The 26,916-nt window shown below is 40.7% G+C and overlaps 1 protein-coding gene across 3 annotated transcripts in view; it reads left to right on the forward strand.

Annotated features, from left to right (window-relative positions):
• The window catches only part of PGM2 (phosphoglucomutase 2), a 38,382-nt gene extending 11,785 nt beyond the window's left edge, over positions 1-26,597 (forward strand). For all 3 annotated transcript variants that reach the window (XM_030881016.3, XM_060299236.1, XM_070045567.1), the window contains 11 exons: positions 1,211-1,295; positions 3,388-3,471; positions 3,589-3,782; positions 6,223-6,412; positions 7,857-7,954; positions 9,410-9,590; positions 9,681-9,774; positions 11,249-11,378; positions 12,339-12,528; positions 15,919-16,052; positions 21,547-26,597. In XM_030881016.3, coding sequence (XP_030736876.2) covers positions 1,211-1,295; positions 3,388-3,471; positions 3,589-3,782; positions 6,223-6,412; positions 7,857-7,954; positions 9,410-9,590; positions 9,681-9,774; positions 11,249-11,378; positions 12,339-12,528; positions 15,919-16,052; positions 21,547-21,649 — 1,483 coding nt within the window. In that variant the 3' untranslated portion in view covers positions 21,650-26,597. The remainder of the gene's footprint in view (positions 1-1,210; positions 1,296-3,387; positions 3,472-3,588; positions 3,783-6,222; positions 6,413-7,856; positions 7,955-9,409; positions 9,591-9,680; positions 9,775-11,248; positions 11,379-12,338; positions 12,529-15,918; positions 16,053-21,546) is intronic.
• Positions 26,598-26,916: the final 319 nt, after the last annotated feature.

Raw genomic sequence — 26,916 nt, forward strand, 5'->3', positions numbered from 1 at the left:
TCTGCCAGCTTTAAGAAGAGCCTTTAAAGTCAGCCTGAACACGTGCTACACATTTCATGAGGGTGAAAGTGACTCAGTGCCTTCCAGTGAATACAATGTGGATCTAATTCAGATTTTTAGTTAAGTTGTTTTTGCTAAATTTTGTTATTTTTATGACTTTCCCCTATGTAGAGGTATTTTTTTTAATTGTCAAAATCATTTTCGTATTACTCTTGATCCTAGGAATTTTGACGCTTGAGTTGTTAAATAGCTCTTTTTGCCCCAGCCAGCTCCCGAAATAGTGTTCCATGAAGTTAGTGCTCAAGAACTGTTTGGGAGAATGATCAAATATTTTGTTTGTTTAATCCTGTAATAGTGTGGTGGTGTTCTTTGGTAGTAAATTGCTCAATTGTTGTGATGAAGTACTTTAGTCCATGCATGAAGAAAGACCCAGTGCCATGTTCTATGTCCTGCCCTAAGTCAGGTGCTGTGGAAGTTGAGAAATATGTCGAAGTGTCAAAGATTTAAGTCTTCTTCTAAGGGCTGAATGGAGCCAAGATGTATATATGTCATATACATGTCAGATGCATATATGTGTTACACATATATCACACACACACACATGCCAATGTGCCGTATGTTTTGTAGAGGACAACATCGAATCAAATACGAGTCTTCATGGCATATACTGGATAGTGACAGCTTTAGACTCAGGTTTCTCTTGCCAAGTGACTTGGTACTGGGCCAGATAACTTTCTATTGTGGGCACTGCCCTGTGCATTGTGGGATGATTTACAGCATCCCTGGCCTCCGTCCACTAGCTGCCACTAGCGCTCTACCCTGATGACAACCAAAAATGTCTCCAGACGATTCAAATGTCCCGTGGGGGCAGCATTGGCCTCCGCTGAGACCCCCTGAGAGGGAAGAGAGCCTAGAGATTCGGGTGCAGGACTGGGTCAGCCGCTGACTGGCTCGTGGACATGGGACAAGTCATAAGTCCTTTCTTGGCTTTAGTCCCATTTCTGTAAAACAAAGGGGTGGAGTGAGATGACTCCTAAGGTTCCTCCAGCCTTAATGTTCTCTGCCAGCAGAAGTAAAATAAACGTTTTCTTCGACCTGGCTGCCGTTCTCAGCCTAAAGAAATGGTTGGACCTTCATTTCCTTCTTTATTGTCACCCACGGTCCTGACGGCTCTACTTTCCTTTTCTCCCCCATCACTCTGCATTTCCAGATTCGCCCGACTTGCTGCCACTACGTTTATCAGCCAGGGGATTCCTGTGTACCTCTTTTCTGATATAACCCCAACCCCCTTTGTGGTAAGTAACTCTTTCCTCTTGTAATTTCCTGTCATGGAATCAGAGATGGGACATGGCCGAGTTTTACAGTCTTCAGTGCTCTTGGGATTCAGGTGTTTGAAAGATAGAAGGGCTCCTTGCCTTTTATCAGGAATTCTCCCTCCTCTCCAGGACTGTTCCTCCCACATCCTAGTAATATTCTCTGGTATTCAACTTTTGATTCATCCAAATTGATTTTTTTTTTTCTTGCGGTACGCAGGCCTCTCACTGTTGTGGCCTCTCCCGTTGCGGAGCACAGGCTACGGACGCGCAGGCCCAGCGGCCATGGCTCACGGGCCCAGCCGCTCCGCGGCATGTAGGATCCTCCCGCACCGGGACCTGTGTCCCCTGCATCGGCAGGTGGACTCTCAACCACTGCGCCACCAGGGAAGCCCCAAATTGATTTTTTTAATGCAATTTTTCTTTTACTTGCATTCGAAGGATATTTTAGCTAGTTAGCAAAATGTCTTTTGTTTGTTTGTCTGTTTGCTTTTTAATTTGGTTTGTATTCTTTTTTCCCAGCTATCACAGTTAGGAAACTTCTTGGGTCTAAATCTGAATTCAACTCAAACCATGTCTTATCATGAAAATTTTTGACAAGTTGGTGCGCCAACTTTTTATATAAATGTTTCATTCTAAATCCTATTCATGGCCAGTATAAGAAGCATACTTGGCATGTTTTAGTAAGATTTTTATCAAATTCTTATTGTAGCAGAATCTAAAGAAAAGGACAATAGGGACTGTGACAGCTGTTGCTTTCAAGTAGATAGAACTGTTAACAGTGGAGCCAGGGGCTTCCCTGGTGGCGCAGTGGTTGAGAGTCTGCCTGCCGATGCAGGGGACACAGGTTCGTGCCCCGGTCTGGGAAGATCCCACATGCCGCGGAGCGGCTGGGCCCGTGAGCCATGGCCGCTGAACCTGCGCGTCCGGAGCCTGTGCTCCGCAAGGGGAGAGGCCACAACAGTGAGAGGCCCGCGTACCGCCAAAAAAAAAAAAAAAAAGAGTGGAGCCAGATGCTAAGCATAAATGTTTTTAGATACTAAACCAAAAACATGGTTTGAATGCAGTTAGTTCCATCAAGTAGAAATGAGAGTGTGTAGATAAAAAAGTAAGCTCCACTAGCTTTGTGTTTACTGTCTCTAGTGCACTGACAGGTAGGTGCAGCACCTCCTAGATTGTAAATATCCCAGTAGGCACTCAATGTCAGATCCAGATGTGGTTCACGTTTTATTGTTTGATGGAAAAATTGCAATGTGTTCAAGCATCATTGGTCTTCTGTACTATATAAGTGTTGATAGCTATTACTTTTATATCAGACATGAATTAAATGAGTGTCTCATGGTCATTTGCCCACATAGTGGAGTGATTCTCCCTTTTTCTTTGCTCCAGGAAACCTGGGGAATGTGAGATGACTCCTAGGGGGGACAAGTGACCACAGTGATTCTTGGTGCGAGGGCTGAAGCGGACAGGCAGGTAGAATCTCAGGATGCCTGTGTAGAGTAAATCTCATGTGCAGCCACGGGGCGCATAAGCCTACCCTCTCCCCATTTGGGGAAGTAGTCTTGTAAAGATGGGAGCTAAGTAGAGATGCAAGAGAGGGATAATCAGACCTGGAGTGGGAGATAAATGACAAGCTGTGAGGGCTCTCTCCATTTCTCCCACATTTTCCTCAACCTTTTCCTTAAAAGCAAATCAGGGGAAGAAGAGCAGAGGAAGCAGTTGGAGGGAATAAACTGAATCCATAAGCTGCTGTCCCAAGCAGAAGGCTTACAAGAATGTGCAGTGGAGAATCAGACCATCATATTGTTTGGAGAGTTTTCTAGCTCTACCAAGGAGAAGACAGAATAAGAAGACACCTAGGAAAATACTCACCTTTCTTATTTGAATTTTGAGCAGTGAGTTAGTTCTAAAGGTAGAGTGTACTGCTTGGATGTGGCACAAAAATATTGTATGACACAATATGATGTTTATATATGATGTTTATTAAAAGGGAACACGGTACAATATATGATAGACCTTTTAAGTATATCTAATTTTTTATTTAAAACTGTTCTCCTTTCCTACTGTATTACAGCCCTACACAGTATCACATTTGAAACTTTGTGCTGGAATCATGATAACTGCCTCTCACAATCCAAAGCAGGATAATGGTTACAAGGTATTTTTATTTTTCTCTCCACACTTATGTCCTATATGAATCCTATGCCTTTATGGTTTGGGAGCATGGGGAATGGATGAACTGTAAACCATCTGGATATGTTCCTGCATTCTCCAGGTCTACTGGGATAACGGGGCTCAGATCATCTCTCCTCATGATAAAGGGATTTCCCAGGCTATTGAAGAAAATCTAGAGCCATGGCCTCAAGCTTGGGACGATTCTGTAATCAATGGCAGTCCACTCTTTCATGACCCAAGTGCTTCCATCAATAAGGACTACTTTGAAGACCTTAAAAAATACTGTTTTCACAGGTAAATGGATTTAGCCAAATTCTGTTTTCATTAAATTTTCTTCTCAGTTGGTACATATACTGTAGCTGCATCTGACTTTAGAGGCTGTAGATGAGGGGCTGGCAGCTTTTCTTAGAAGGACAGATAGCGAATATTTTGTGCTTTGTGAGCCACTGTGTTACAACTACCCAACTCTGCTGTTGTAGGAAAGCAGCCATAGATCATACAGAAATGAACGCATGCAAACATAGCTGTGTTCCAAAACATGTTATTTACAAAAGTAGGTGGCTGGCCCACAGGCCACGGCTGCTAACCTCTGTTGTAGATTCATGTATATGTATATGTGTATATACATATATATGCATATATTTGTGTGTGTGTGTGTGTGTGCGCGCACAAGTGTATTCATAAGATACATTGCAGGCATCAGAATTATATATGCATTTACAAAGTTGATAACGGTTAACAAATTGCTCTCCAGAAACGTTACACTAGCTGAGATTCCCACCAACAGTATATGATAATAGTGTATGATCCACACATTCTTACCTATACCAAGTATTAAATTTCTCCTCTTTCCCAATTTGCTGCATGAAAGTAATACCTATCTTTATTTGCATTCTTTAATTATGAATATTTTAAATATTTATTTAACCTACATTTTTCTATGTATTTGTTCCTCTTTTGCATTTGTAAAACCTCGTTGCTTGTACAGAAAACTAGACTTCATTTATTTCAAATATTGTTTTCCCTTCTGTTGTTACCTTTGGACTTTTTCACTGAAACTTTCAATTTCTGATTCCTGGGTTTTGTGTCACTATAGATAGATTTCACTATACCGAGATTATTTTTTAAAAAAAGCACAACTCTTGTTTTGCGTTGGCTTTCATGTTTACATTTTGCAATGTTTAAATCTTTTGAGTTGTTGGTGACTTTTAATTTTGTATGAAGCATAAAGTAGGAAAGCAGATTAGGTTCTTTCCAAAAAGTTGCAATTGTAACAACATATTAAACTGAAGAATCTCTTTTTCTTTGACTGATTGGAAATATCACCTTTAATCTAACAATTTCTAACATGATATATGAATGCTTATTATGTGTCAGATAACTGCTACAGTCCCTTCACTTGTACTAATTAATTTAACCTCATTTTAATCATCACGGTAATGCTGACGGTAGGTTCTGGTGTATTGCCATCTTATAGATGAGAAAACTGTAACACAGAGAGGTTAAGAAAATAACCAATAGTCACACAGCTTATAAGTGGCAGAGCTCCAAGATTTAAATTTAGAGTCTGTCTCTAAATCATGTTAACCACTAAGCCTTACTGCTTCTCATATATATTTCCCGTTTCAAATTGGATCAACTTCTGGACTCTATTCTGTTCCTTTATTCTGCCTTTATATATGTAGGCCTAAACTGTTCTAATTGTGATAGCTTTATAATTCACTTTAATATCTAAGAGTGTTTTTCCAGATTTGTTCTTACTGATCTTGCATATTTATTTTTCTAGATGCATTTTATTTTCAAGGGTATGTTTGTTTTAAACTACTACTGTCTTAAGGAAACCTTGTTCATTTATTCATTGCCAAAGAAGTGGACAGTAACCTAAGAATCTAGCAGTCAGATCATTGGAATTTTTAACATCTTGTGCTTAGCTTTCTATAACTTCTGCTGTTAATTTTTTTCTTTTTTTTTAAGGTATGTTAATATTTTATTCATCTTCAGATTGGTTATAAATCATGCATCCTTGTCCAACACCTCCTATGGCTATGGTGTTGCTGCCCTTTCCCCTACAGATTAAGGCTTTTGTCCTTTAGGGGTGATGGGGGAGAAACATCTAGGTGGAGTTTTGTGTCCCTCCCAAGGTGGTGGATGTTCACTTCCACGCAGCCTGGATCACAAGAGATGCTTTCTTAAAGATTCTCCCCAAGCTTGGGGTCCGGAGAGAAATCTGCTGTGAATTTTGATGTACATTTTTATTCTACAGTCTCTAGATCAGGGTACTCTGCCAAACAGGATTGTTACTTGACAAAGAAAATGTTTTATTTTTTATGCATCCATGTATGGGATGTTCCATCACATTGTGTTAAAAGGGACACTTTGAAACGTGTGAAGCTAGTAAAGAGTATTTACTGGCACTGCCATGGGTGGGTACTGCCACTGGGCCAGCTGTGAAACCTGTAGCGTGAAGTAAAATCCAAAAGTAAGCAGATCTGTGGAAAATAACTACAGAGTAAAATTTAAAACTTGAATGTGTTGGGGGAGGGTGTATGTTTGAAAGAAAGTGAATAAGTTTTCTTTTTTTAATGGAATTAGAAAAATACTCAGTTGTCTTATACATTCTTATTACTTTGATACCTTACATTCTTAGGAATCTGGTTCCTTGATATTTTGCAGTCCTTGCAGTTTTGAGAGCCATATTTGTATATTTTGTCATTCTCCATGTGTCTGATTCAAGGGCTGTGAACAGGGAGACCAAGGTGAAGTTTGTGCACACCTCCGTCCACGGCGTGGGTCACAGCTTCGTGCAGTCGGCTTTCAAGGCCTTTGACTTTGTTCCTCCCGAGGCTGTTCCCGAACAGAAGGATCCCGATCCTGAGTTCCCAACAGTGAGATACCCAAATCCTGAAGAGGGTAAAGGTGTCTTGGTAACCTGATTTTTTTTTTAATTATAAAATTTACCTTGAATATAGTTCAAAACTATTACTCTTGAGTAAAATGTTTTTATGCATTTTCATTGTGCTGAGCAAAAAAGTAATTTCATCATTGGAAATATTTATATTTATTAGTCATCCATTTCTTAAATTCTTTTTTTTTTTCATTTTATTTTTGGCTGCAGTGGGTTTTCATTGCTGCGCGAGGGCTTTCTCTAGTTGCGGCGAGCGGGGGCTACTCTTCATTGCGGTGCACGGGCTTCTCATTGCGGTGGCTTCTTGTGTTGCAGAGCACAGGCTCTAGGCACATGGGCTCAGTAGTTGTGGCTCGTGGGCTCTAGAGCACAGGCTCAGTAGTTGTGGCGCACGGGCTTAGTTGCTCCACAGCATGTGTGATCTTCCCAGATCAGGGCTTGAACCTGTGTCCCCTGCATTGGCAGGTGGATTCTTAACCACTGCGCCACCAGGGAAGCCCAGTCATCCATTTCTTAAAGGAACTTTCAAATCAGATGTCTTAGCATCAGGATGTGAGAGCTGAAATTGCTCACAAACTTAAAACAATACTTTACATTCAATTTAATCAATTTAATTTTAAGTTAATTTACTGTTCTTCTTAATGCCAAAAAGAAACAGTAATAGAATGGAGATTTATCACATGATTTGTATTCCTCAATTGATACTTTTCTGATACGAAGAAGTGCCATTTAAATTATGGTTCCTTTTAGTCTTTTTAAAGGTTCGGGTAACAATGATATCCGGAGAGTCGGTTTATTCTGGTTTGTCTGTTAGGTTGACCACAGGCCCAGGCCTGGAAATACCAGTCCAGCCACACACACTATCAGATGTGAGGCGAATCCCGTGGGCGCATGTGGGTCATGTGTTGATGCTCTCATTATCTGACCTTTGACTCAAAAAGTAATATGTGACCAGCCAAGAACAGCTCCAGAAATAAAATTCAGCCTCAGTTTGGGGAAAGACCTCTTTTAGTTCTTAAAGAACTGAACATTTTTAAAGACTGAAATGTGCTCAATTCTTTTTTCTTTTTTTTTTAAGCATTTTTTAAAAAATTTTATTTATTTATTTGGTTGTGTTGGGTCTTCGTTGCTGCGCGTGGGCTTTCTCTAGTTGTGGTGAGCGGGGGCTGCTCTTGGTTGTGGTACGTGGGCTTCTCATTGCGGTGGCTTCTCTTGTTGCAGAGCACAGGCTCTAGGCACGCGGGCTTCAGTAGTTGTCGCACAAGGGCTCAGTAGTTGTGGCACGCAGGCTCAGTAGTTGTGGCACACAGGCTTAGTTGCTCTGCGGCATATGGGATCTTCCCGGACCAGGGCTTGAACCCGTGTCCCCTGCATTGGCAGGAGGATTCTTAACCACTGCACCACCAGAGAAGCCCTGTGCTCAATTCTTGATTGTAATGATCTTTTCTCTTATTCTTTTTCAGACTTTGTCTTTTGCTTTGGCTGACAAAACCACGGCCAAAATTGTTTTAGCAAACGACCCAGATGCTGACAGACTTGCTGTGGCAGAAAAGCAAGACAGGTACAATTAATTGTGATTACCTACATAATGGAAAATATAAAAGGTGACATCTTCGGCAGTAAAATGTTTCTGGAGAGACCAGACCTATTTGGAAATATTTCCCATTTATTTTGCAAACGATCATCTCACTTAACCTCAGTCAGATCCTTTAACATGGAGCAAGTACTGATTCGGGGGCCACACGATCAGCAAGCACATTGCAGAGTAAACCAGCCCAGTATGTATTTGGAATTGAAATTACTATTTGTTATCGTCCCCCATTTTATCATTGCTTTTATTATAATTAATGACTCAGTGCCTAATGAGGGCAAAGTACTTGATCTCTGGCTTTACAGTTCAGCGTTTGGTAAAAGGTTTGATGAGGAGTTGGACCTTCAAAGCAATGTTGAATTCAGGTTGAACAGACCAGGAAAGATGCCTGTGGGGCGCTGACAATGCTTAAGACAAGTGCGACTGTAGCGTTTGTATAGAGCAGTGGTAGGTAAGGGGGGGGAAAGTGAAAGCAGTTTTGGGTGTCAAACAGCCTATGTGATGTTTGGGAGACGGTGGGGTGCTGTCAAAGGGTTAGGATTTTCGATTATAACAAAACAGATTCAATTCTATATCAGGTTTTAGAAATTTAAGCTAAGGTGCTACATGCTGAAATGTGAGGTGTACTTGTAGCCACCTACAGACAGGGATGTAAGCTGCAAGCCTGTTCTCTGGTGTCCTGACTGTGTGAATACTGCGCCGGATCTTAAGGAATGCTAAGCAGTCTCTCTCTCTCAGAATCAGCAAAGCTGAGCGGAAAATTGAGATATGCAAACTATTATACTTGGGGGGGCATCTTTTTTTAAAAATATATATTTATTTATTTATTTTTGGCTGCATTGGGTCTTCGTTGCTGCGCACGGGCCTTTCTCTAGTTGCTGAGAGCGGGGGCTACTCTTTGTTGCAGTGCGTGGTCTTCTCATTGCAGTGGCTTCTCTTGTTGTGGAGCACAGGCTCAGTAGTTGTGGTGCACAGGCTTAGTTGCTCCGCGGCATGTGGTATCTTCCCAGACCAGGGCTCAAACCTATGTCCCCTGCATTGGCAGGTGGATTCTTAACCACTGCAACACCAGGGAAGTCCTTAGGGGGCATCTTGCTAGCATGTTTCTGTTACGTTTAAAACCAAAGCGTTTGCCAAAGACTGAGATAAACGCATTTGTGTGTCATCGCTGATGTACTTATTTTGTACGCTTTTCAAAGACAGGATGTTTGTCTAGGCGAACAGGCTGAGACACGGTAGCTGCTCGTATGTTTGTGGAGTGGCAGTCACGCTTCTGGCCTATTATTTAAACAAGAATAATAAGAACAGTCCTGCAGAGGCTACTTTGAACCTTGTTTGGCTTAATTGTTCTGTCCTTAATTGTTACTCACAATTAAGTGATCTCTCTTGAGATCACTGCTGTACATAGGTTGTTTTTTCTTACAGTGGTGAATGGAAAGTGTTTTCAGGCAATGAGTTGGGGGCCCTCTTGGGCTGGTGGCTCTTTACTTCTTGGAAAGAAAAGAACCAAGATCACAGCGCCCTCAAAGACACATATATGTTGTCCAGCACCGTCTCCTCCAAAATCCTGCAGGCCATTGCCTTAAAGGAGGGCTTTCACTTCGAGGTAAGGTGTTTGTGAGAGTTGCTCTTTTCCCTTTCTTTTGCTCTGTAGAAGGTCTAAGGCATTTCTTTCTCTCTTGGATTATCCTTTTAGGAAACATTAACTGGCTTTAAGTGGATGGGAAACCGAGCCAAACAGCTAATAGACCAGGGGAAAAATGTCTTATTTGCTTTTGAAGAAGCTATTGGTAAGAGTTGATCATGATGATCCTGGGATCAGTTAATTTATAGAATGCAAATAAATGGGCAAAGATGTGGATTTGGATTTGGGTTCAAAAGATTAACTGTGAAACAGGAACACACAGTTTGTTTTTCTTCTGTGATGCTCGGCAAATGCTGAACTGTCCTACCCCAAAGTTGGCATCACAGATTTTTTTAGCTGAAAAGAATATCTCACAAATAACCAAGCCATTCATGTCAGGAAGTGAATCCTTTGCCCAGATAATTGTGAGCAGTGATGTTCTGTACACGGCTGTAGTAGCTTCAGAATCCTCCTATCTGGGGAGTTACAATATTTCCTCCCTATGGTATTGATATACAGGCCAAATATAGTTCACTCCCCCTCATAGAGTGCTCTGCAGAGATCTGTCCAGAAGAAAGGAGAAGGCATGGTTGTGGGACTTTCATCAGAGTGACTGTCACCTGAAAGAACCAGCCAGGCTGATGGAAAAACACTTGTCTTAAATGATCACTATCAATGAGCAAAAGAGGAGAGCTAGCAATAGAAATGTGAAATGCAGATGTTTGGGCTGGGGATGTTTTAGCTCTTTGTTTAATAAAAGTTGTTGTACATCATGCTTATTATATAATACATACTCTTCTAGTTCATACATTCCCTGCAACATAGACACAGGCTCATCATTGAACTAATTCATTGAATGAAGTGTAAGAGCTCAACTTTTGCTCTTATGCTCTCAGAACTGCAATCCTGGCCTGACTATAGCTTTTTATTAAAAAAAAAAAAAAAGATTTTCTTATATTTGTTTATCAAATATTTATTGCATATCACTTGCACACTGACTCTGAAAGAAATGGATGACACTGACCTTAGCCTACAGCAGTTTATATAGATCTAGTTAGAAACCACACAAAAGAGTATAGGCTAGGTGTCAAGATGAATCATATAACTGGGGATTCAGAGAAGACAGAATAAGCATTGACTAGAACAATTGGAAGCAGTTTTGTGTTTCAGCCAGAGGGATTTGGTCTACACCTGGAAAATGAGTATAGTTTGTCTAGGAGGGAGACTCTCCTTACAGGTTATTCAACAAATACTTTTTCTTTTCTTTTTTGAAATTAAAGCATAGTTGAATTACAATATTATATTAATTTCATGTGTACAACATAGTGATTCAATGTTTCTATAGATTATACTCCAGTTATAGTTATTATAAAGTATCGGCTACACTCCCTGCGTTGTCCAATACATCCTTGTATCTTAGCTATTTTATATATAGTAGTTTGTATCTCAGCAAATACTTCTTGAAGGCCTGCTATGTGCTAGGCGCTGGCCTAGATTCTTAAATGTAATGGTGATGAATGAGAAGCATTTACATACTGACAACCTCTTATGCAGTAGACCGGGAGCATATAGATGTGTGCACTCACAGTGTGTAAAGGGACCTACTCCTCAGGGTGTGTGTATGACACGTGTTTCTGCAGGATATATGTGCTGCCCTTTCGTTCTGGACAAAGATGGAGTCAGTGCCGCCGTCATAAGTGCAGAGTTGGCCAGCTTTCTAGCAACCAAGAATTTGTCTTTGTCTCAGCAGCTAAAGGCCATCTTTGTTGAGTAAGTTTCTATTGACTGTTAAATTGAAGTAATGTTTTTTTCATTTCAGTTGTGCAACACAGTGATTCAATGTATATCTATATTGTGAAATGATCGCAACAAATACAGTTTACATGTTATCCCCACATGTAGTAATATTTTTTAATGTTTTACTCCGTTCTTATGCATGAGATACTAATATTCTTTCTGATGTCCTTACTTTGGCTATGAATTCTATTGCCTATAAAAACTAAATAAGGGATCACCTTTTCCTTTTGATATTTAACTACTTAATAGTAGTTACCCTTCATGATGACATTGATTCTTAACAAATGAGAACATTAGTTGCAGAAATGGCTAAGGGAAGAATGTGATTTTTAAGTGTCCAATGTCAAAAAAGACACATGTGTTCACAAAACATGTTTAGTCTTTAAAGCAATTATTCACCAGTGTCTTTGTAGTGCAAAAGCAGCCAGACACAATACATAAGGTAATGGGCATGGCATGGCTACGTTCCAATAGAGAAACTTTTACTTAGAAATACAGGCTGAGGGCCACAGAGCAGTTCAGCGATCCCTGGGGTAGATTGTTGGACCTCTTTTATAAAATTGGACCTCTTTTTTTTTTTTTTTTTTTTTTGGCTGGGGGTACGTGGACCTCTCACTGTTGTGGCCTCTCCCGTTGCAGAGCACAGGCTCCAGACGCGCAGGCTCAGTGGCCATGGCTCACGGGCCCAGCCGCTCCGCGGCACGTGGGATCTTCCCAGACCGGGGCACGAACCCATGTCCCCTGCGTCGGCAGGCGGACTCTCAACCACTGCGCCACCAGGGAAGCCCTGAACCTCTTTTTTAATGCTGAATTATTCCTTTGAAATTAGTCGCGGTTATTTGTTTTAGAATATACTGGTTGATACATGTTCAGTGTACACTGTGCAGAATTATTTGTTCCTCATTTTGCATGTAATTGTGTTTGTATTGATAGGTATGGCTACCATATCACCAAAGCTTCGTATTTTATCTGCCACGATCAAGGCACTATTAAAAAATTATTTGAAAACCTTAGAAACTACGATGGGAAGAATAATTATCCAAAAACTTGTGGCAAATTTGAAATTTCCGGTATTAGGGACCTTACAACTGGCTATGATGATAGCCAACCTGATAAAAAAGCTGTAAGTAATGTCTTTTATCAATTAAACTCGTCTCTATTTACTTTTTGACTATACTTTGAATAGCTCAACTTAATCATATAATTAATTGAAGCTGATTTTAGGCATTATTATAAATAAGCTATCAAAATATACAGATAGTTAAAAATCATGAGCTGAAACTGAAGGGGTTCTCGCTAGTCATCTAAGCCAATGCTGTCATTTAATACAGCAGGAAATCGATACAGTCGTCCCTCATCATCTGAGGGTTTCACATCCGCGGATACCGAGGGTCGATTGTACTACACTGTTTAATGGACTTGAGTATCCGTGAATTTTGGTATCTGTGGGGGGCTCATGGAACCAAACCTCCACGGGTACCGAGGGACGACTGTACTCAGAAGTGTAAGACCTGCCTGTGGTCACACAGCTAATTGGTGATGCTAGGGATAGAATCTGGGTCTTCTGATTCCAAACGCAGCTTTTCCTCTCTTTCAGCAGTTGAACTTGAAAAAGCATCAGAATCACCTGGTGGCCAGGTTAAAACACTGAGTCCTGCAGCCCACCCCTTATTTGCCTTTCTAATAAGTTCCCTGCTGATGCTAATGCTACTGGTCCAACTTTGAGAACCACTGCTTGCTTCCTCCTTAGTTTTACCCTGTTCTCTGAATATATAGGAGTTGTTCGCTGTAAAGCATGAGTTTGCATTCTTCCTACCATGTAGATTCCCCCACTGGAGTCAAAAGAAGGCTCAAATGTGGCAGAAGAGTATTGCTAACTATGGCAGGGGGGTAGAGGAAGGACAGTAAGAATATCCTTATGAGATATTGGACATTTGCCTTTTTTTTTTTAATTTTTGAATTTTATTTATTTTTTTATACAGCAGGTTCTTATTAGTTATAACTTTTATACATATTAGTGTATATATTTCAATCCCAGTCTCCCATTTGCTTTGATATTCACCTTGTTATATTTTTTAATTTACATCTGCACCCAATATGTTTTTAAAGGCAAATATTATTAAAAGGGTTATGATTAAACATGGCAGTTCCAACTCCTGCCATCTCATTTCCATGTGCCAAGACAACCACCTTCCCTCTTAGTTGTTTCTCCTGGTATTTACCACCAGATTTCTAAACAGTGTGCTCATGTGGTAATACTATGACTTATCAGTGTTAGACTTTATTAATTTTCTATTATGGAGATAGGGATTTAGTTCTTACACTTCCAGCATTCACGACTCTTCTCCCCTGTCCTTACAGTACATTTATACCACAACTCTTGGTGACATCAGATTCCATGCTTGTATTATTATGACTGGTAACTATTGTTTTTTGCTTAGTTAAGTAGTATACTATGATTAGGTTCCCCTTAATTTGTATAAAGAATTACTTTTCCTTTAATTGATAGCTGCTTTGTTCTTTCATTTGCATGGATTTCTATGTAGCCCTCACCAGTTCTTCCCACATCCTTCAAATACGGCTCAGTAGGGTTTTTGACCTGGACTGTTGGTTCCGTCTTGTTTCCAATGGCCTCCCTCCTGGTCCCTTCCTCTGGGGAGAGCCTTCTGCTCTCTGGGTTGAACGCCCAGCTGTCATCCTGGGAATGCCCTTTCACCACTCTCTGGGGGTGGGTCCCTTGCTCCTGGACCCCATGATTTCCTCTTTTTATATTTATCTTCCTAAATCACATCCTCTAGTAGCTTCCTAAGAAGAAATGAATGACAGGTAAATCTTTGGAGGTGTTTAGGTCTGAAAATGTCTTACTCTACCCTCATGCTTTATTGACTCACAGTTTGGAAAGCATTGCTCTGTATTTGTAAAGCTGTTGAGCATCCATCATTCATTCACTCAGGAAATAGTTGGGACCTGCTGTGTGCTGCATTCAGGGATGAGAACACCATACTCACTCAGTCCTTTCCGTGCCATTTGTTTTTTTCTCCATGGGAAGACGTTAGGAACTTTCCGCTAAACTTGGGGTTCTAAAATTTCAGTGATATGCTTTTAGTATGGGTCTCTTTTCATTCATTTTTCTGGATACTTGGTTGGTCTTTGTTGATCTACGGAGTCATTTCTTTCAGTTCTGAGAAATTCTCTTGATTTTTGTCAAAGAAGGACGCTGGATGGTTGTTTTTCAAGTAACCTCTTCCCTTGCATTTTCTGTTCTCACCTTCTTGACAAGTCCTTCTTGACAGGTTCTTAGATGCTGACTCTCCTGGAGTGATGTTCTACTTTCCGTGTTTCTTTTTTCCCACTGTCCATCTATATCCTTCTTTCCTACTTTTGGGGAGATTACCTCAACATTAACTTTCAATGCTTCTTTGAACATTTCAGCTCTTTTTCTCTAATTTATTGAAAGTAACATCTTATTCTTGTTTCATGTGTATTATATCTTACCTCTCTTAAGGATATTAATTATAGCTTTTTTAAAATGTAGATCTTGTTTCTTCTGTATTGTCTTTATTTCCCTCAAGGTCTCCTGGGGACGCCTCACTCTCACCCTAATCTCCTATCTGAGGGTAATAAACTGGGATGCTGAGGCCCCAGAAGTGGTGGAAAGGTGCTGCGGACCTGGGAGGAGGGGTTTGAGCATTCAGTGTGCAGACTCTGACTTACTCTAAGTTTTCTCCATGCCCTGCCCTCCATGGTACCCAGCGTCCCCAGCTTCTGAGCCCTTCTGGTTCAGTTACACCAGAGATTTAATCCATCTCCTGATGAGGTGGTTGGTTGACCACGTGGGCAGAAGGTGGGGATTTGGGAGGATCTAATAGCTTCTTTGTCTCACGCCTGCCCTTTGCTGTACCAGGTGCGCTAGGTAGTGAGCTTTACTAGGGCCCTGCAGAACATGCCGACTCGGTTCTTATCTGCCTGCTACAGGGGCTCCGAGGACATTCTTCTGTGTTCCATCAGGTCACCTCTGCCCTCCACCTGGTTTCTGACTGCCACGATTAGTTGGCAACCCCCTCAACTGCTGCTGCCTCTTTGCCCTTGTGTGGTTTTTGATTTTAATGCTTCAGTCATTTTAGTGGCGTTTGGAGAGCAATCAGCTAAGAATACATCTATCAGAAGCCCTTGAAAGTGAAGTAAGCCTAGTGTTTTGTGGGGTTTTGGTAATGCATTATTAATCGGTTTAAAGCAATTTCTTGTGAAAGTGATGTGTTTCAATTTTAGTAAAACTTTAGTAGCTTTAATAGAACCATGGAGGTAAAAAGTAATATACAAAGTTAATTTTCACAAATTGCCTTATTATTATTATTTGTTTCATTTATACAGAGTACATTTTCTGATTTCCTCAAAACTGTTCTTTTCTTCTTTGTTTTGCATTTACTTTCTTGCTTATTCAGGGGAAAGTGTTAGTTAGGTAAGAACAGCTGATGTGACTACTTAAATTTATAACGTGTAAATTAATTCCTAGGTTCTCCCTACTAGTAAAAGCAGTCAAATGATCACCTTTACCTTTGCTAATGGAGGTGTGGCCACCATTCGGACCAGTGGGACAGAGCCCAAAATCAAGTACTATTCGGAACTGTGCGCCCCCCCTGGAAATAGGTATGCTATGGATGGCACCTGCTGTGATTTTTATTCCCTAAACTTCCTAAATTCTATTCAGATGCTAAGTAAAATATTTTATCTTTCCAATATGTAGTTTAATTAGGAATGTTGTTTCAGAACCTGCAGCACTATTGTGACATTAACAGCCCCTTGAAGCGTCTAGGGACAAGAATGCTTACTTCCTACTTGGTTATTTCCTTCTACCCCAAATTTCCCTGTATGGGAAAATTTCATTCCTAATTTCAGTAATAATAATTAAATTTCCTGTTTTTAGTGCTTTATATTTGAGGCTGACACCGATGACTTTTTCTTTTTCTCCATGTCTCTGATACAGTAAATTAAAATGCATTACACGTCCATTCAGCAAATATCTTTGAGCACCTATTGTGTGTAAGTCACGCTGGGCCTTGGGGCAGATGAAGAGCCACACAGAGAGTCCACCAAAGAGCTGATGGTCTGGTAGCTTCAGGGTCGTGCTTTGTGACCTTGGTAAAGGGTTTGAGTTGGTCACTTTCCAACACCTGTAACATTTTGAACTTTATCAGCCGTGGTACATGTAGCTAGTACGTGTAAATGTCATATTACACACCTATTTAACAGTCACTTAGCTATCATTTCTCTATTCAGAATACAGTTCAAAATCAGGAAATTTGGGACTTCCCTGGTGGCACAGTGGTTAAGAATCCTCCTGCCAATGCAGGGGACAGGAGTTCGAGCCCTGGTCAGGGAGGATCCCACATGCTGCAGAGCAACTAAGCCCGTGCGCCACAACTACTGAGCCTGCGCTCTAGAGCCCGCAAGCCACAACCACTAGCCCACATGCCACAACTACTGAAGCCCGCATGCCTAGAGCCCATGCTCCACAACAAGAGAAGCCACCTCAATGAGAATCCCGCGCACCGCAACAAAGAGTAGCCCCCGCTCACCACAACTAGAGAAAGCCCATGTGCAGCAACAAAGACCCAGCGCAGCCAAAAAATAAAAATAATTTTTTAAATATCAGGAAATTTTTTTTTAAGTGAATTAAGTCAGTGCTGTCCAACAGGAATAAAATGTGAGCCACATATGCAACTTGAAATTTTCTCCTAGACACAATTTAAATAGTGAAAAGAAACATAATATATTTATTTAACTAAGTATTTTAAGTATTAACGTTGCAACATGTAATCACTATAAAAATTATTAATGAGGTATTTAAAAAAATTTTTTTCACACTAAGTCTTCAAAATCCATACAATATTTTACACTTACCACACGTCTCAAATTCGAATGCTATATTTTTCTGGAAATACTTAAAATGTTTTGGGTAATATTTATTTATTTGGCTGTGCTGCGTCTTAGTTGTGGCTTGCGAGATCTTCATTGCGGCATGCAGGATCTTTTGTTGCGGCATGTGGGTTCTAGTTCCCCGACCAGGGATCAAACCCAGGCCCCTTGCATTGGGAGCGCGGAGTCTTAGCCACTGGACCACCAGGGAGGTCCTCTTAATCTGTATTTAGAGTTCCTAAAATTTACAGTTGAAAAAGTAGATTTTGACACCCAAGTTGTTGGAAACATACTTAAGTTTTCCAATAACTGAATCAAGTGCTAGTTTTCAAATTTGAATTTCAATTAATTAACTTAAATGAAATGAAAAATTCAGTTCCTCTGTTGAACTAACAGCATCTCAATTGCACCGTAGCCACGTGTGGCTAGTGGCTACTGTAGTAGACGGCACAGGCCTAGGTAGTAATGGCACATACACTCCAAAGTTTGTCCATAGCGTTTTTCTGGCTTGTGGACCAAATTTACATTATGTGGAAATAAGAGCAGAGGAAATTTTCTGAGCATCTTAAATCAGTGAGCTAATAGCAGATTAAATGTAGCAGATTAGAGGGGCAGGGAAGATTTGTTACAGTTGGACTTTCCTTAGGCATGAAGAAGTGAGGGCTGATAGCAACGCAAGAAATATTAAAACAAAACAAAACTATAAAACATGGATACAAGAACTCAGAATAGTCACCTGTTGGGGACTTTATCATAAAGGAAATAGCAAGCCACACCCAAATCAGCCCTGAATCTTCTTCTGAATAATTCTCATTCTCACTTAGTGCTTTCATATTTCTGTATCTCATTCTTTTGAAAACAAATGGACATAAGTCCAATTTAAAGATCTATTTTCTCTATATATTTCTTTCCTTTTCATTGTCCTGTGAAAATATGTGTAATATTTTAGAAAACTTTCTTTTATAATAACAATACAACTTACTGTTTAAGGATCTGTGGTATTTACATTTTTCACATGGCTTATTGAGTGGACTTAAATTCAAATATTAGTTTCTAAATTGCTGAAAATACTTTGAAAATTTGTCCTTTTATTATAGTCATTGAAATGTTACTCCCATTTATTAAATGAAACATTAGGCACTAGGTCAGCCCATAGATATGCTGTCAAGGCTCAAGCAAGGCATGAGCATAACTAACACACAACAGCAATAAAGCCATGGCTAAGGTTTCCTTACTTTCTGTTAACATTAAATATTATTAATATATTTTATATCATGAATTTCATTCATTCATGGAATTCCGTAATCCACTAACCCTTTTTTTTTTTGCGGTACGCGGGCCTCTCACTGCTGTGGCCTCTCCCGTTGCGGAGCACAGACTCCGGACACGCAGGCTGAGCGGCCATGGCTCACGGGCCCAGCTGCTCCACGGCATGTGGGATCTTCCCAGACTGGGGCACGAACCCATGTCCCCTGCATCAGCAGGCGGAGCTCTCAACCACTGCACCACCAGGGAAGCCCCCACTAACCCTTTTGAATAGAAAATCTTTTTCAAATATAAGTCCTGCTTTTAAAAACTATTTTTGTTGGGGTTGATGTCTTTAGTTGTTGTTTTTTGTTTGTTTTTTGTTTTGGGGTTTTCTTTTTGGCTGTGTCGCACAGCTTGTGGGATCTTAGTTCCCCAACCAGGGATCAAACCTGCGCCCTCGGCAGTGAAAGCACAGAGTCCTAACCACTGGACTGCCAGGGAACTCCCTTGATGTCTTTAGTTTTGTTCAACTTTTTATTGTGAAAATTTTCAAACCTATAGAAATGTAGAAATAATGTAGTGAATACCCACAAACTCCTCACATAGACTAGGGGTTGACAAACTTTTTCTGTAAAGAGCCAAACAGTAACTATTTTAGGGATTACAGACCATATAGCCCTTGTTATAACCACTCAGCTCTGCTGTTGTAGCCGGAAAGCTGCCACAGACATAAAAGAATAGGTGTGGCTGTGTTCCAATGAAACTTTATTTACACAAACAGGCTGCAAGCCATAGTTTGCCTACCCTAACCTAGTTTCAGCAGTTGCTAACATTTTGCAATATTTGCTCTCACTCACCATACATATCAATATTATATATTTGGGTTGGTTTATTTGTTTTCTCAGCCATTTGAAAATAAGTTGCAGACTTCAATACTCAACTCCTAAGAACGAGGACACTCTCTTACTATCTCAAGATTTAGGTAATAGTCTCAAGCAAGGTTCTAACGGAGAAACAAAACCAGCAGGGGATATATAGTAAATTCATTGATGAGTTTTGTTTTATGTATATTGTTTTAAGAAAACCAATAAGGGCTTCCCTGGTGGCGTAGTGGTTAAGAATCCGCCTGCCAATGCAGGGGACATGGGTTCGAGCCCTGGTCCGGGAAGATCCCACATGCTGCAGAGCAACTAAGCCCATGCGCCACAACTACTGAGCCTGCGCTCTAGAGCCCACGAGCCACAACTACTGAAGCCCGCACGCCTAGAGCCCGTGCTCCGCAACAAGAGAAGCCACCGTAATGAAAGGCCCGCGCGCCACAATGAAGAGTAGCCCCCTCTCGCCACAACTAGAGAAAGCCCGCGTGCAGCAACAAAGACCCAACTCAGCCAAAAATAAAGAAAGGAAGAAAGAAATTTATATTAAAAAAACCCCCAGTAATTATTAGTCAGTGTGCCTTCCTGAGAACTCTTATTTTCTTCAAAGCACATTTATGGAGAAGGAAAAGAAAAGACTTGTGTAATTCATATATATTTATGAAGCATAATTACGAAATATGTTACCAATGGGGGGGTAAAAGTAATTATAATGACAGCTACATCTATTGAGGTTTTTGGGCCAGGTTCTGTGCTAATTGCTTTCTATAATTTATCTCAATCTATATGACAACTCTCTTGAGAAAATAGTCTTTATCTCAGTTTTACAGATGAGGAATCTGGGCCTTTGAAAGGTTGACTAACTTGCCCAAGGGCACACAGCTAGTAAGTAGTACAGCCAGAATTAATGTCGGTAATAAAATGGATTGTTTTAGTTGTACTGGTTAACTGTTACAATGCAAAAATGATATTAACTAATTACAAAGATTGCCCTTTCCGTTAAAGTTAAGTTTGCATATATTAAAGGTGGTCAAGTATGAAGTATTAAAAGTTTGAATTGAAGGATTTTTGTTTTTCTATTGAGCTTTTTGGTTTCAAGTACTTATAGTAACTCACCTCATGCTAGTAACCTGATATGTAAGGCTGCCACATAAATTAGACACCTGTCTAATTACAAGTCTGTTTTATCTGTTACCAACCTTCCAATTGTTTGCACGTAAATGAGTGTTTTCCACATGCTTGAAAACTTGGTTTCCTTAAAGGGATCTAGTTCCCAGGATTTTTGTTTATACTTTAGTTGTGACCCTTTTGTTCCCAAAGTAGAATAAAAAGCAGCCACGTAGCACAGGGAGATCAGCTCGGTGCTTTGTGTCCACCTAGAGGGGTGGGGTAGGGAGGGTGGGAGGGAGACGGCAGAGGGAGGAGATATGGGGATATATGTATGTGTATAGCTGATTCACTTTGTTATACAGCAGAAACTAATACACCATTGTAAAGCAATTATACTCCAATAAAGATGTTAAAAAAATAATAATAAACAGGAGGTCTCAGGGTCTGAGTTCCGGGTGAGTGACCAGCAGGCCCACTAGGAGGCTCCCCATCTCTTCCATCCTGGGAAGGCCTGACACAGGAGGCTGTAGCCGAGCTCCCAATAGTTTGAAGACAAACAGGATCAAGAACATTCATATCCTGGGTGACCAAAGACTTGCCAGCCATGTCATTTGTAAAAGTTCAGCAGGATTTAATGACAGCTGAAGTCATGAAAGTTTTCTCTGCACTGTTAGGTACAGACAGAACTTTTAGGGATGCTAGGCTACAAATTGTGTTTCTTAAAAATTCTTATGAGAAGTGCAAAGGGGTGCTTTTGTTTATAGTAGAGACCTCAGGAAGGCCTTTGCGGAAAATATGAATATTGTCACATGAGTTTTTTGTCTACATCACAGATGTGTTCCCATGCTTAAGTAACTGGAGTTCTGTTTTGTCTGATTTAGCCCTCCGCTTAAGGGTAAATATCAATGTTAACTGATCTATGTGAGGAATCTTTAAAATATGCTTTGGAATAATCCACTGACCTGGAATTTTTTTTCCCCTTTATTTTGCAGTGATCCCGACCAGCTGAAGAAAGAACTAAATGAACTAGTCAGTGCTATTGAAGAACATTTTTTCCAGCCACAAAAGTATAACCTGCAGCCAAAAGGAGAGTAAACTATCCCAGCCTTGGGCCTAATTACATTTCCCTACAATTAAGCTGAACTTGATTTCTTAAGCAATGTTTTCGTGGGCTAAATAATTTAAACTATTGCTACAAGTATTCATATTTTTTTAATAGACATACATTCCTCCTTGTTTTATGTTTGAACTTTAAGGGTAATAAAGAAAGATGGTCAAATCTAACAAACCACCATTCCTGTTAAAAGGTTGAGCATCATCCGAACTTAAAAAATGAAGATTTTGGGGCTTCCCTGGTGGCGCAGTGGTTGAGAGTCCGCCTGCCGATGCAGGGGACATGGGTTCATGCCCCGGTCCGGGAGGATCCCACATGCCACGGAGCGGCTGGGCCCGTGAGCCATGGCCGCTGAGCCTGCGCGTCTGGAGCCTGTGCTCCGCAACGGGAGAGGCCGCAACGGCGAGAGGCCCGCGTACCGCAAAAAAAATAAAATCATAAAAAATGAAGATTTTAAAAATAACCTTCAAAAATATATTGTAATTAATATGCTTTCATTAGAATAAATACCAAATATGTTTCTTCTCTAAAATTCATTTTATGTGTAAGTAAAACAGCCAGAAAGCCTATACGTATTACTAAATTCTGGGCTGTCCTATGTAAAAGATAGCCACTTCTACATATATGTATATTTACATTTCTGTCAATTGCTTATAAAGTAAAATAGATGAACAGATCAAATGTTGTGTTTAGGGAAAATACAATTCACAGGAACCTATAAAGTAGAGCAAAAGATACTTTAAAAAGATAGTTTTTTGATCTAAAACTTTAATTCTAATAATGCACCATTATACATTGTGTATGTGCTAGGAAAAAAGAGCTTAACCATCTTTGTTCACTGTGTTAACATTCACTTTATCTCTTTAAATCTTGAATGAAATAATTGGTTATTTGAAACTTGCAAAGTAGATTATTGTAGTTTTTTGCTTTAACACAATTCAATGTAGTTTTGGTCCTAAAGCAGCAAGGACTCTAAAACAGTGACTGCCTGACCTTGATTTTTTTTGCCTTGTTCTTAATGTGATCACAATCTAAAACTAGGCTTCTCCAGGTTCATTATTTAATCTGCGCCTTCTCATAACTGATGGCCTTAAAACCTTCCAAAATGACTCCCATTGAGAACCCATGACTGAGGACCAAACTGTTCTTTATATACTTTATATATCTTGTGTGATTTTTTATTTTTAAAGCAAATGATTGCCTATACTCTTACTAACTTAAATGTTATTAACAGTTTCAGAACAATGAAAAATGACAGTACCATTGACAATCATGTTTCTAATGTAAAGGAAAGAATATTTGTATATCCGAGTGATACATAGTTTGTCCCCTACCAGATCTCCTAAATGTACAATATTCAATATATTCTATCAGCTGCTTCATTGTAAAAGCTGTATTTATTTTTGTTTTCTAGCCTTAAAGTGTACTCTGGGAAAGAGAAACTTTAGATGTGTGTCCTCTCTACATTTTTGTGAGCACATAAATTGTACCCCATCACAGAGTTTGTTTCTGGAAATGCGAATGTAATTAAGATCCAGTCCTGCTTGATGGAGCTCAGGGTCTAATTGGAGGGCTGATAAGTAACTACAGTACTTAACACGTTCTATAATTGAGTTATCTGCAAAGTACTCAGAGTTGAGGATTGTGAGAGAGGGATTCATTCTGCCCAGAGGAAGCTTCACCTTCAGGGGCAAGTAGCAGCTGGAGACGGAGGAGGAAGTCTTCCAGGCACAGAGCACAGCATTAGCAAAAGCCTGGAGGCACTGGGGTGTGTGTGTGCAGTCCTGGACGGAGGTGGGGAGATGGTGAAAACAGAACCCAGATGTAAACTTCAGGACCTGCCCCACTTCCCTCATGTGAGTGGGTGATTCAGTTGGACCTAGAGGAGATCCTCCAGTAAGTATTTCTTGACTTTTTCTTGTTATTGCGGGATGCAGGGTAGCAACGTGTGGTGCATAAAGCTTGCACCATGAGGACCCTGCATTCTAGTCTTGGTCCACGGGGAGCCAGCTCTGTGACCTTAGTCAGGTCACTTAGCCTGTCAAAGTCTCCATTTTGTTATTTTTTAAGACTTTGGGTTTTTTTAGGGCAGTGCTAGGTTCACAGCAAAATTGAAGGAAGGTACAAAGATATCCCGTACCCACCCTGCCCCCACCCCATGCACAGCCTCCCCATTATCGACACCCCACCAGAGTGGTGCATTTGTTACTATTGATGGACCTATAGTTAACACATCATTATCATCCAAACTGTGGAAACAAGAAAAAGGTCAATGAATTGCCAGGGGTCAAGGGGGAAGGAGACATGAATAGGCAGAGCACAGAGGATTTTTATGGCAGTAAAAAAAATTTTCTGCGTGATACTGTAATAGTGAATACATGTCATTATACATTTGTCCTAATCCATAGAATATACAACACCAAGAGTGAATACTAATGTAAACTGTGGACTTTGGGTGATAATTTTGTCATTTTTAAAATAGACTTTACTAAGTGGTCTCTGAGGTCATATCATGCTGCAGGTCTTTAAATTATATAAAAATCCATTAAGGGCACCATCAGCAATCATAAATCATTGGCAGTTCTCTTTGGCAGAATGCTTAACTAGCCCTCTTACAAGACCTAACATCTGAGATGGGGGAAAAACGCTTTTTACCGAAGATGTGTTCCTATCCTGCCTTACCTTGCAGCCTGAAGGGAGGGGTGCTGAAATTGGGGATGAGGAAGACAGAACCACGTGACATGCAGACGCCAGGAAATGTTCTGCAGGGGAGGAAGGCAGTGGTGGGGACGGAGCGCCGTGTAGCAGCCCCCTCTGCCTTCTCATATCTAAACTGCTTGGGGAAGACTGTCCAGTTTGAGTGTAGAGGTGGCAGCCCATTTTCTCTTGGTGCCTAGAAAGAATAAATTCCAAATTAAGTCTGAGAGACTGACTTGCAGGAGGAAATGCAAGCCAACTGTTTTATTTATTTTTCCTCACGGTGTCTCTATGAAATAAACACCTTTATTCTTTCCTCTAAGCAACATTGGCAGTAGCTGTCATTAGCTCATCGGTTTAACTCAATCATCATGCTATTAAGGGACGGTATTGTTATTTCTTGACATTAGAAACATGGTTTTAAATTTTTTTAATTAATTTGTTTATTTTTGGCCGCGTTGGGTCTTCATTGCTGCACGCGGGCTTTCTCTTAGTTGTGGCGAGCGGGGGCTACTCTTCGTTGCGGGCTTCTCATTGCGGTGGCTTCTCTTATGGAGTATGGGCTCTAGGCACGCGGACTTCAGTAGTTGTGGCACGTGGGCTCAGTAGTTGTGGCTTGCGGGCTCTAGAGCGCCGGCTCAGTAGTTGTGGCATACGGGCGCATTTGCTCCTTGGCATGTGGGATCTTCTCGGACCAGGGATCAAACCCATGTCCCCTGCATTGGCAGGCGGATTCTTAACCACTGCACCACCAGGGAAGTCCCTGGAAACATGGTTTTAAAAATAAATGCTTTAAGTGACGGAAAACGTGAATATGCCCTCCTTTTAAGGGATTTTGAAAGAATGGCATCTAAATCATATTTATAATTTCTGCTTCCTAAAAGACTACATCCTGAGACTTATTTGTGCATTCGTTCATATGTCCACTGACTGAGTCATGCTTGAATTTTGCTATGAGTCAGGCACTTTTCTGGATACGGATAATAAACAGGATTTGTGACCTCAAACTTCGCCTAGCAGAGGAAATCACATGTACACATCAGATTGCTGCATTGCAATAGTAAAGCATTTGAAATATGGGCAAACCACTCTGTAATGTCCCCTTTTGGACTTGTCTTTTTCAAGAACACCAAGTTCAAACTCCTACCATTTTTGTTCAAAACAGTTTGACTCTGGGAGGCTGTTTGAATGCCATTTTCCTGCATCATCCCTCTGTCCTGTTCTTGCTACCAACATACTTTGTGTAGAGTAACCCAACTATTGAAAGCAAGATGTCACACTCTTGGGCAGACAGGAAGCAAAGTTTAAAATAACGCCACTTTGATAGACTTCTCCATGTAAGCACAGTGCGGTAACTTCAACTCACTGGAGGAGAAAGACAGCTGCCTGGAGAGATGAGGTCCTCGGACATAAGCGCAGGGTGAGCAGGGTGGAGAGCACTGTTGGGGAATCTGGTTTCTGTTGCCTTGGCTTCCTTGTGTAGGTCCCTGAATTTAAAATTTTCGGAACAGCTAGTGGCCACTTCCCGTTCGCGCCCAGTGAAAGCCACTTTGGTGTTTGGTGCAAACCTAGTCCAGAATGGAGCTGGGCACACAGACCAAAGAGCCAGCTCCAGGTCAAATAAGCATTTGAAACCATTTCAAAAGAGCATTGTGCAACTTCCAAAGGGAAGTTAGGGTTGCAGTTTACAGAGATGATGAGGCCTAACTGTGTTCTTAAAATACATTGTTCTGAACTATTTCACCTTAACTATTTTTTTTTACAAATCTCTAGGTGGCAACAGTGAAATGTAGCTCCATATCTGATAAAGGTTCCTAAATCAAAAGTAAATGTTATGCCCATCATCGGATGAATGGATAAAGATGTGGCACATTTATACAATGGAATATTATTCAGCCATAAAAAGAAACTAAACTGAGCTATTTGTAATGAGGTCGATAGACCTAGAGTCTGTCATACAGAGTGAAGTAAGTCAGAAAGAAAAAGACAAGTACCGTATGCTAACACATATATATGGAATCTAAGAAAAAAAAATGTCATGAAGAACCTAGGGGTAAGACAGGAATAAAGACACAGACCTACTAGAGAATGGACTTGAGGATATGGGGAGGGGGAAGGGCGAGCTGTGACAAAGCGAGAGAGTGGCATGGACATATACACACTACCAAACGTAAGGTAGATAGCTAGTGGGAAGCAGCCGCATGGCACAGGGATATCGGCTCGGTGCTTTGTGACCGCCTGGAGGGGTGGGATAGGGAGGGTGGGAGGGAGGGAGACGCAAGAGGGAAGAGATATGGGAACATATGTATATGTATAACTGATTCACTTTGTTATAAAGCAGAAACTAACACCATTGTAAAGCAATTATACCCCAATAAAGATGTTAAAAAAAAAAAGTAAATTTTAGGTGGAGGCTTGAGCTAATTATCTCCTTTGCTGGTTCAGCAGGCTTCCTTATATTTTCCTTCTGAACGCTAAGTCGTTTCATTCCCCGAGGTGGAATCATCGATTCTCTACCCTCTGAAAGTGTCTTTATGCTCAAGGCTGTAAT

The sequence above is a fragment of the Globicephala melas genome, chromosome 5 (genome assembly GCF_963455315.2).
Source record: "Globicephala melas chromosome 5, mGloMel1.2, whole genome shotgun sequence".
Classification (NCBI taxonomy): domain Eukaryota; kingdom Metazoa; phylum Chordata; class Mammalia; order Artiodactyla; family Delphinidae; genus Globicephala; species Globicephala melas.